Genomic DNA, 12,128 nt, shown 5'->3' with positions numbered 1-12,128 from the left:
AACTGTGAATGACGTGCATTGAATATACTTCCATCACTACTAATAACTGCTGTTATGTAGAAATGCTTCAAGAATTTGAAGTCACATATTCAAAGAGTTCTTCCTGACAAGGTGCTGCAATTTTCCCAACACAGCGAGCGAGTGGCTGCTCGCACAATATTATGAACGATTTCTGAGATTCACTCTGGCTGTTTTCTGAGATTCAGCTTGATTTCACTCTGGCTGTTCACTGTGCAGGCCACATTTGTTTCCATCTGCTCCATTTCTTCCCGAAACTGAATTTGAAGAACTGAATCTGAACCGAGCAGGTAATTAAGTCAAAACACATATTAAAGATGTTTTTCCCGCATCTTTATCGAGACCTGATCAACATGGTAAATTTTTATTTTTATGAGTTCATGCGTTTATCTGAAAGCTGTTGGAAATGTGTAGACAATAGAAGTAGTTATTATGGTAAATAAAATTGTGTAAAATTGCAGGAAATATATGAAATATATTTTCTTCTACTTCCTTCAATGAAATATTTTCTTCAATGATATATATATATATATAAAGATAAGCCGAAATTTGAAACGTTTTTATGTTCACGTTTTGAAACGTCCAACAATGTGTTTGCCTTCATGAGACAATAATTTTATCGTTTCAGGATTACTCATTGTCGACCATTAGAACAGTACGTGTTAGTATTCATTACTGAAATTAGCATAACGCGCATGTCATGACTGATTATATAGTAAATATTTTATTTTCATTTCGTGATTTTGAATAATTAAAGTGAGGTTCATAAAGAACCGGCCTACCAGCCCGGAACCCGAGGGGTTGGGCGTCAGGGGTGGAGAGCCCTCCCCCCCTTAGTATATAAACAGAATACATTCAAATACATTCAAAAAACGTTCAAATTAAACTGATAACGTCGCATCGTACTTTCATTGGCACTGCACCGCGTTACTGCTCTCCCAGTATCTCAAGGCCGTAGCCATGAGATACTCGATGAAATAACATTAGGATAAACAGTAATTGGTATATTGAATAAATTTTAAGATCGTAGCGCTAGAGCGGTAGTATTTGAAACTACTCTAAGATATATAACAATATCGTATAAAATAGTGTTAAATAGGGAAAAATGCATTTTAAAACAGGCGTTTTTAATAATTTTAAGGAGTTTTTTTTAATTTTAGTTTATGATTTTATGAACAAGTAATATACACGTAATGTCATGGCAATTTTTTATGTGACATTACGTGCAAAACATCGTAAAAAAAAATATTTTGTAAACTGGTTTTAGGTTATCCGACATCAGAATTTTTCTTCAATAGCAGTTTTCAATCTATATTAGATTTAGTTATTTTCTAATATTTCAAGAATATTAGAAAATAATTTTAGATATATTTTATTTATCAGGTAAGTAATTTTGTTTTAATTTATTAACTTATTTTATAATTAAATCTATCGTATTTAATTGTAGAGTATGACTAGTCCTGAGAGAGATTATTATTGAAGAAAATACCCAAGTGGGCATGAAAAACGAAAGCGAAAACAAGAAAAAGAAGCGGCTGAGGAACGTCAAAAAAATTCACTGTTTAAATTTATGAAGTTGAACTCATATATTTGTTCAGATATATCAGTTGATAACGTGAGTTCTGAATAACTACAAACAGTTCTTCGGCCTCAACATTAATTAATAATGAGAGTTCTGAAATTCTAAAAGGAAGCGGAGAACATGACGCGTTTGGTCAAACCATGAGTATTGAAGATCCTAAAACTGAGACACCAGAGGAAGGTGAACTATTTATTATTGATGATCCAGCAACATGGCCCAAAATTTTGAACAACGCAACACTAACACAAATTGTACAACGTGGTCCACCGTCACCTCCGACTGAAAATGATTTTTCAAAAGATGAGAACAAGAGGTGTTTATCCACAGCTCACTATGTTAGGACAATTGCAAACGGAGATAAGCAAAATAGAAGATGGCTTGTATATTCAAACTCTTCCAACTCTATTTTTTGTTTTTGTTGCAAATTATTTTCTTCTGATGATAATTTTTTATTTAATAATAGATTTTCTGACTGGCGACATGTAAGTGAAAGATTAAAGTAGCACGAACGAAATCCAGTGCACAAGAAATGCATGTATTCATGGACACAAATGGAATGGAATTTAAAAATCACAATACAATTGATCAGGCAAATCAAAATGTCATAAAATTTGAAACAGAACGGTTAAGAAATGTTTTAAGAAGAATAGTAGCAGCAATTCTTTATTTATCCGAATATAATTTAGCTTTTAGAGGTAATTTTGATACTTTGTACACAGCCCATAATGGTAATTTTTTAGGAATCATAGAATTAATTGCAGAATTTGATTCACTTTTAAAAGATCATTTAATGCGATGTTCGGGAAAAAAAATTATAGGTAAGAAACAAAATTCGTATCTATCGCCCATTGTGCAAACTGAATTAATTGTTGATATGGGAACCAAAATTCTACAAAATATTGTAAATATGATACGACAGGCAAAGTACTATTCAATAATTCTCGATTGTACTCCTGATGTTAGACATCAGCAGCAAATTTCAGTAATTTTTAGATTTTTACATATATTTGAAGCAGATATTGAAATTCGTGAACACTTTTTTGACGTTTTTAACAACTAATGACACTACTGGTAATGGTATATATGAAAATATAAAATCACTTTTGAATAAATTAAATCTTAAATTGTCAGATTGTAGAGGGGCAAGGGTATAATAACGGAGCGAATATGAAAAGAGTATATAAGGGAGTCCGTGCTTATATTTTAAATGAAAACGAAAAGGCGTTTTATACTCCTTGCGCCTGTCATAATTTAAATTTGATTTTCATCATTTATAGCATAAATTTTTTTAATGTATACAAAAAAATATATACATTATTTGCTGCCTCAACTTCACATTGGGACATATTAAAGAAATTCGTTAAACAGTTAACTCCAAAACCGTTATGTGATACAAGATGAGAATGTAGAATAGAATCAGTTAGAGCTGTACGTTTTCAGATTCCAGATTTCTTAAATGCACTAAAAGAATTATCTAAAACTGCATCAGATAATACTGTCAAAGTAGAAGTGGTTTCAATATATGAACAAATAGATTCATTTGAGTTTATACTAAGCCTTGTAATTTGGTATGAGCTTTTGTCAAAAGTTAATTTAGTAAATAAAGTATTACAAAATGCAAAAATTCCCATAGACATAGCAACTAAGCATATTAAAGAGTTAGTGCAGTACTTTGAAGAGCAGAGAATATCAGGATTTGATAGCTGTTTTGAGATTGCTAAAGAACTGTCAAATCTATTAGAAATAGAAATTAAATTTAAAGAAAGTCGAGTACGTCGAAGAAAAGTATTTTTTGATTATGAAACGCATGATGAATCACATCACACACAGGTGATAACAAAGATAATTTTAGGATAAATTTCTTTTTTGTAATTTTAGATAGTGCTCTGCAATCTGTCAAAAAAAGATTTGAATTGTATGAAATTCACGAAAAACCATTTAGATTTCTTTATGATATGAAATTAATAAGAAAAATGAGAAAATGAATTAAAATTTTGCTGCAAACAGCTGTATCAAAAATTAAATATAGATATTGATGAATCTGAATTTTATAATGAATTAATTATTTTTAGAAATATTGTTCCAGAAGATGCACCCATTAATATTTTAAAATTCATAATTGCAAATAATTTGGATATTTATCCAAATATTACTACGACATTTAAAATATTGACCAGTCCAGTTATGGTCGCATCAGCAGAAAGGTCATTTTCCAAATTAAAATGAATAAAAACCTATTTGCGATCTTCTATGTCTCAAGAACGTTTGTCGTCCCTGGCAATAATATCTATAGAGCATGAAATTGCAAAAAAAAAAATTGAATTTTGATAGCGTTATAAATGATTTTATTGATAAGCGTATTAGGTTAAATAAAATTTAATATATTAAGATTTCTTTTAAATCTTATAAGTTGTTATACATATATTTCATTCTTTATAGTAAATTTTTTTTTATTTTTTATATTTTTATATTATTATTTATATTATTAAATAAATCATTGTTCTAGCGTATTTATATGATAATGTGTACTTACATAATAAAATAATATATCATATACATACAAATACATTTATTTTTTAACTAATTTTTCCATTTACTTAAATAGATGCTAAAGAGCATGTTATTTATTTATGTGCATAAATATTTTTCATATTTGGTTTAATTAAATAACAAGATATTCTTCCATTTAAAATTTCCATAAACGTTACTAACTTTCAGGGACCACGCTTTTCCATTTCGCACAGGGTCCCGCAAAATGTAGAAACGGGCCTGATTCCAGTGCTACGTTTTTTTAATATAAATGCACAGAGTGTATGCGTACAGTGTTGAATCACTGCTTCTACACCGTGTACAAAAGAAGGCTTAAAAAAATAATAATAAATAACAGGAAACTAATGATCATATCCCAGTTAGTGAGCTGAAATTATCAGAAGAATGAAAATTAATTTTAGATTCGTTTTAATTTTTTTTTTCTTCTTTGCTATTATGGAAAACTAGTTACAACAGTTTCACGTGAATGTAATCTCCTGATAAAGCAGCAAGTGTTAAATATAGCAGTACGGATTATATTTAGCTGTTCGCTTGCGCCTCATATAGTGAACAACTTTGTGAGCACTACTGAGTTTCATGCATATAGCTAGAGTAACTGCCAACTGAAGGATCCGCGCTGCACCCGTCCTCCCAAAACAGAATTTCGTAAGTGTCTTAAAGTTACTGCTATGTGTGCTCGTTCTGATTAATTAGAAATGCAGGATGCATGTGGTTTTATAATCATGGGTTGCAATCTACAATATGGGTACGGATTCCAGATAATTTTAGGTTCATTGTGTAGGATAACTTCATATTACTAAAAATTCGGAAATTCGGCAGGTTTAGTTCTTGTTGATGCTTAAAATTTGGTATATTTTTATAGCATTTATAGCAAACAGACTTTCGCGCTGCATACTTAACAAATGTGTGTAATTTCATTTGTAGTACATATTTTGAAATGCTAATTTGCGCTTTAACATTTCAGTGCACAGAAAATCGTGTTATTGAATTTGAAACTTAATACATGTATGTATATAAATATGCGCGAAAAAGAAAGGATAGGCTAACAGGGAATAAAATACTGTTGCATTGCTTTAGACATGCGTCACGTGAACCAGCTCTTGTAACAATAAAATATAGCCAGCGTGTTTCTTTTACTCAGGGTTCAGCAACCTTTCTCCTAGCATGAGCTATTCCTAATGCTGTACTCAGCAGTAGATGCCACTCCACTGAGATCTGCTATGTACAGATCATTAAGACTAACGGAATATTTAGTTACTTAGCACTTGCTACCTTAATGCAGTTTGGTACAAGTTTATGCAATTAATGTATTGAATTCACTGATATAAGTATATTAAACAGGCCCTTGCATGGTTAATGTACTTCGATAAGATTAATTAGCTGCTCAGTGGATAGCAGTGGCAGCTCGTACATGAGCACTGCAGCATCCCCAAGGAAAAAATTAAAATTTGTTTGTGTTTATGAATAATAACAGTGCTTACAACATTATATAAATGCAATACATGTTAAAGGTTACAGCTTATGTTTTGACATTCATTGAATAGTTAATAATTGGAATTGTTCCATTAACGCTTTAGTTTACGACACAAATGCACTGCAATCTAACGCAGTGTCGGAATTATCACATTCGGCCAATTTCAACTAGACTCGCCGATATTCGTTTGCGTTTCTCATTGCACGTTACAAGTGATTCCGCCACTGCTCGTTTGGGCAGTGTATCGTATGCTTGCGCGCGTTATTTCTGTGAGATACGAAACTTTTATTATTGGTGTTTGTTCGTGGTGAGGGTGAAATATTGTTAATAAAGCATTTTTTTAACATGTAAATTTATTTATTAATAAATTGGTTACTGATTAGGAAAAAAATTATTTATTTTATTTTATTTTTTATTTTGCATATGCAGCACACTGCACCCCCACTTAAAATTTTCACCGGCCGCCACTGGTAGATAGTTTATTTGAGTAGTCTGCCATAAGCATCCGATTAAATGTACAGATACATAGCCTAAAGGAGGGGCTACGTACTTTGGTGTTATTGCTAGTAGAAAAATAAGGCTTAAATACCTTCAAAGTTTTGGGGAAAATAATAAATAGAGACAAGCTGTAAGTAGGAAAGGGTAGGCATTTCGGTTCGAATAGTTATTGCTTGCGGTTGTGCACACAAGGATACATACCACACTCATATACATGTTAAACTACCTCCATATGGAGACCAGCCAAATCGTATTCATTTAAAACGTCCTTATAAGGGCTCCTCTCGTCGAAATACAATATGAAATTATTTTCGCGTTATACATGTTTATTAGATATACTCACCTAATAGTGTATTGGACACCGCTGTGAGCAGAACAGCCAGGACATCGAATCCTGGCTGTTCTGCCCATCTGCGATGCAACGGTATCGCAGATGGACAAAAAGTTGAGGATGTGGAAGTATTTATTTATTTGATATCCAAACACAAATGGTACAGTAGTAAGTAAGTGGTACAACATTATTTACAACAAATTAGAATACATTACAAATGAGAACAGCTTGAATTTGGTATGTGAATTACACTGGGACTAATAAGTAAAATATGAGGAAAAAAGACACTATACATAAGTTTTATACAATAAATATGGTCAGCTGTTCCTCCAGTATCTTGTGCAATCGGCTGCTCTTTCTGTGCAGGATATAAGATCCCCTTTGGTGCAAGGTGATTGAAGAAGGGGACAAGAAAGAAGGTGTTCTATGGACTGGATCGTCCCGCACTCAATTATCTGGTCCAGTGAGGCAGCCCCATTTGATGAGGTTCTGTTTCAGCGTCCTGTTGTTCGAAGTCTGTTGAGGCTTTTCCAAGTATTCCAGTCCAAGTGGACACCACATGGAAGATGTTCGGCTGTTGTAACACCAGTATTATTCTTTGGGTATAGCGCAAGCCATTGTTGAAGTTTTGTCTCTGAAAGGTTTTTAGGTGGTTCAACAGTTTTGAAGCTATGTCGGGATCTTAGTCTTTGGGGCACTGTAGTCTGGCCGAATAGTGGATGGCGTTCATCATTAATTTGTCTGCTTCTTTCGTCAGATGGAGGTATTGACAGTGTTTCTTGATTTTTGAATTTAAGCAGTTGCTGATGGCGAGATCGTTAAAGTTAAAAAGGTGATGATGTTTTCTTTTCAGGTTTGAAGGTAATGAATGAATGATATGTTAACGGAACGTATTGTTCCTTTAGTAAAGATGTCATCCACATGTCCACAGTCTTTTTCCAAGTCGTATACGACTGTAGGGTTTTCCTCCCGGATATGTAGGTTTTTTCTTCCCAACTCGTGGTAAAGGTAGAATAAGCTCTGATCACTATTCTTAATATTTACCCTTAATGCAAAGCACATCTCCTGGGGAAGATGTATGATGCTATGTATTAATGGATTTGCACTACGATGGACTTGCATGTAATAATGGACTTGCACTACGTGCAGGGTCAGCTAGACTTGCAACACTTGCAGGCGCAAACTTGACTGACTTGTCTGTTTGCTTACTTGGGAAATAGAGTAAAAAACCAGGTTTATATTTAAAATAACTTGGTATCTTTAACAAAGAATGTATCCTTATTAAATATGGTATAATGGTGTAGTTATACTTCTTTTAGATTTGGATCTCTTATCATAGTAGTGATTCCAGGAATATTGATGTGTTAACGAGCTGGACAATTCTATAGTGATTCCGCTGTCATTTTTTATGGATGCCATCCATTTGAGTATTAACAAGATAATACACCATGCTATACTACTGCAAGTGGCGATGTGCTTAGAGAAAATGGCAGTGGGGGTTAGACTGCCTAGAACAAATTCCCAGTCTGAATCCATAGAGCCTCTATGGATTATTGAGAAGCATTAGTACGCCCAATTTCTACAAACCGGTTGTTGTTTTCCTATACAATTAGGTGGCGTATCACTCATTAACGTTTAGTGGGAAATGATATCGCTTATCAAGATCAAAGGCGTGCTAACGACGCATAGAGGCTTACAAATTTGCAATATCACGCGCGCAATTGTGTAATATATACAGTATATATGTTAAAGATACCATGTAATTTTATTATTATATATATTATGGTATAATGTAATATTTTTTCCCCTTCATATTATATATGAACTTATGAATACGCATCAAAACAATATACGAAGGGATGTTTTCTTTTCTATGTCTTTTAAATAAATGTATACTTTACTAGAGAACTTTGCTTTATTAAATTATTTTTCCCTTGGCTGGAGGTCTTTCTCGTGAACCTTATCTGATTGGTAAAGTTTAGCAGTTATTAGCCAAGTTGATGTTCTGAAATAAAAGTAATCGCTTTAAGGGAAATGTATTTTTACATTGCTGTAAAGATAAGGAAACCTTCTGAACATATTTCACGTCTGTACTGTACTGCTCAAACGTCACACGAATTTTTCAAAAATTAGTTACTTAAAGGTTATACAGATATCGTTATAATCTTCATGGAAATTAGTGCTTGTGAGGAAATAAAAGACACAAAAATGACACATTTCATACATTTGGAACATTTTTTCATGCTTATTCATTCACATGAAAGTGCTTAAAATTGTTACCGAAACCTCGGAAAAATTTACAGAATTATAATGAGCTTTCGAATCCGCATGCCAATTCGTTGTCTGATTAAAATAAATCACTTATCATGCGATTCCTTTACCTGAATTTATTACTAAATAGAGCCTACGTACCGCGTCCGGGTCCTTATTACCTGACACGCTTATCGCAGGAAAGCTGAATTACAATAAGAACAATCTAAATAGACCAAGCATCCATGTGTTTTAATTGCTGCAATGGTAAGACATATTCTCGCTTTCTAAAAAGAAAAGAAAAAAAAAAAAAACAGAGCAAAGTATTTTTTCCAGCATTCATACCTTGGAAATTAGAACCCACGCCAATTTCCTGAATTTTATCATTTTTCTGAGCATTCCCTTTTATGTCTATGCCAATTTTTCTTTATAGCTTAAAGATCTCGATTTCGGATCTCAATTATAGCTGAATATGTCAAAAAATATTAGCTATGTATCATGCTTTGGATATCCGTCCAACTAAAAGTTCCTAAAAACAATGTAAGATGGATCGACTTTCTGTGTATTGATATTATTTAGAAATAGCGTTATTTGACTGGCTGAGTTGTAATGGAGGACATGAGTGGGTTGGGGATAGTAAAAGCAATAATGTAGGAAGCGAAATAATTGTAGTTCTTGATTATATTTCAGATGACTTATTGGAGGCCGGATGGATTTGATTCCCTCCCAGAAGATATCGTTATTCGATTCTTCTCCTATTTGAGTCTGGAGGACCAGTACTGCGCTGCCTTGAGCTGCAAATCTTGGCTGCATATCTACCATCTCCCCAGAAACTGGAAATATTGTCACTTTTACATAAACTCTCTTCAAGATAGAAAATGGTTGCGGCGTGTTCAGCAGCATGGCGCTTTCATGCAGAAGATTATCATCGAAGTGGATCAGACCCACGAAATAAACAGGCACACCGCAATAACTCTCATCCAACTACTTAACAAGTCGTTGGAAAGGCGGATTACGCATTTCACAATAATCTGCACAGGTAAGAATCCTCTATTCTACAGTGGTCAAGAGTTTGTACAGGAAATAGAAAACCTCGTCGATCGAACGCCCAAAGAGATGAAGTCCATTAACACTCTAATGCATGTAGATCTGTCCAAGTTCCCTATGCTGTTATGGGATTCTTTCATCCATAAATTGTCTACTAACTATCCGACTCTTCGGTATCTAAATATCCAGAACGACACACTGGTATGCGAAATCTATCCCGAAAGTATACTTCAACTGATACAGCTATGCACTAATCTTGAGGATCTTCGGGTTTTGATGAGTAGTATGTCAGAAGACATTCTGTTAGCCATAGCCGAAGTTAAAAGATTGCGCCATTTGTCTATCAAGTGTTCGCGGTTAGAAAAATATACCCACGACAGCGATTCTGACAAGCTTACCTCCTTGGCTTGGGCTACTGTAGCCAGTGCAATACCTGATTTAAAAGTGACTTTACATTTTGATTCCACTTGTCCTAGAAAGGTCGTTACAATCATTATGAAACCACAAATTCCCTGTCATGTTTTGTGGTTGGAGAGGGAGAAGGTAATAGTTCTTCAGGAAGTGGATTACGCTACTGAGTGTTTCCATAATTCTTTGGAGACGTTTATTCTACAGACCGCACACAGCGACAATTTGGAGGTATCGTTAGTGGAATTGTCTAGGAAGTGTCACAATCTGCGATCTCTCCATGTATTCTGTTTGCTTCGACAAGAAGTCGTAGATTCTATACTGGATGACCATCCACTGATGAAACAAAAAGGGTCCTATACCTTAAAATCATATCAGATGGCTTGGGTCGAAGATGAATTCTTTGATTACAATTATTGTCGAGATTTGGCATCGTCCATTATTGACAATGAATACAGATAAAAATTGTAATATAGGAAATTTAATAAAATATTTAATAAATAAATGGTTTCATTTTTCTACCTGGAATGAGTATAAACTAGAACATATTTTTTATTAAAACTTTTTCATTAAAATATAATGCGATAGCGCTGTTGAATAAGCAGTAAGAAATCTATATGTATTAAGGGATATGCATCTTACGACAACTCCCCCCCACCCCCGACGTAATTTTGTGAACGTCATAACGTCGACCTGTTGTGTCATTACCACTCTCCTGCCCTAGTTCTGCGTATATTTACTAATCGTCCAGGATGTTTTGTTGAGAAGCACACTTCCTTAATATTTGTACAGATGTTTCCGCAATCCGTCCATGTACTCAACATAAAAATAACTATCTTGGTGACGTATTGGGCAGGGAAATGCTTCGGAATCGTTTGCTTTTTTTTTTTTTTTTCCCATACCATGAAACGTGATAGGGGAAGGTTCCTAAGGAAGTCCCAATATGTGTGTTTGCGCGTGCGTGCCTGTTTATCCCTCAACCAGTGGTTGGTAACATAGCATTATTATTATAGAACAAGGTCGTTTCTCGTTGCCTTTCTTGTCCACATTAGTATTCTATGTCTGTGTGTGTGTGTGTGTGTTCACGGGACCGATTTGCCTGTTTTGAAGGACGAAAACCTCCTTTCTGGGAGGACACCACATCTGTATGAGACTGGCTAACTCACCTTTGATTGAAAATCACTGATAAAGGTTCCTCGCTTCTTAGACGAGATTAGAACCCAGGTCTTTCCAGCTAAAGGGCTCCATCGAAACCAACTAGACTTCGGAGAATCTGAAGTTCCAATATGCTCCAAAAAGTTTTTGGGTGAGCCCAAAATTCGTAGTACTGCCACTGTTATATATTTAACTGAAATAATATTTCTAACAAGCATGATGATAATTCATCATTATCATCATGCTGGTCAAGAATTTAGGCCTAGAGTGGCCTATTCCGGCCTTATAAGTCATCGTTGAATCTCCTAAGAGGACGTCCTGGTTTTCTTTTTCCTAATGATTTGTAATTTAAGGCTTGTTTTGGTAATCTTTCTAGTTTCATTCTTTCAACATGTTCCATCCATTTATGTTTATATTTTTTAATTTTTTTCTTTTACTGATTCCTGGTTTAATTCTTTCATGATTTCTTCATTTCTTTTGTGATCGAATAGAGTATACATTGTAGTTTTTCTCATAAACTTCATTTCTACTGCTGTTAATCCTTGTCTTTTTGTTTTATTGTCCAGATTTCACTTCCATACATTAGGACTGGTAGGGCTAACGTATTGTATACTTTTAGTCTGGTTTGTTTTTGAACTAGGTTTGGTTTAAATATAGAGTTAATTACACCTGTTATTTTTAAATATTTTGCAATTTTTACGTTTATATCTTTTTCATTTTCATATGTGATCGTACATCCTAGGTAGTTAAATGAATTCACCTGTTCTAAGATCTTGTTATCTATTGCTATTTTAGTTCTTGCTGGATCTTGTCCT

General features: G+C 34.0%; 1 protein-coding gene across 1 annotated transcript in view; it reads left to right on the top strand.

Annotated features, from left to right (window-relative positions):
• Window positions 1–10,620, top strand: part of LOC150100901 (F-box/LRR-repeat protein 8-like) — a 50,234-nt gene extending 39,614 nt beyond the window's left edge. Inside the window, exon 3 of the mRNA XM_090401931.1 lies at window positions 9,394–10,620. Coding sequence (XP_090258057.1) covers window positions 9,394–10,620 — 1,227 coding nt within the window. The remainder of the gene's footprint in view (window positions 1–9,393) is intronic.
• Window positions 10,621–12,128: the final 1,508 nt, after the last annotated feature.

Source organism: Typopeltis vanoorti, chromosome 12 (genome assembly GCF_054136105.1).
Source record: "Typopeltis vanoorti isolate ZY-2024b chromosome 12, IOZ_Tvanoo_1.0, whole genome shotgun sequence".
NCBI classification, from domain to species: domain Eukaryota; kingdom Metazoa; phylum Arthropoda; class Arachnida; order Uropygi; family Thelyphonidae; genus Typopeltis; species Typopeltis vanoorti.
Note: the sequence above shows the minus strand (reverse complement) of the source record. Positions and strands in the feature narration are given on the sequence as shown.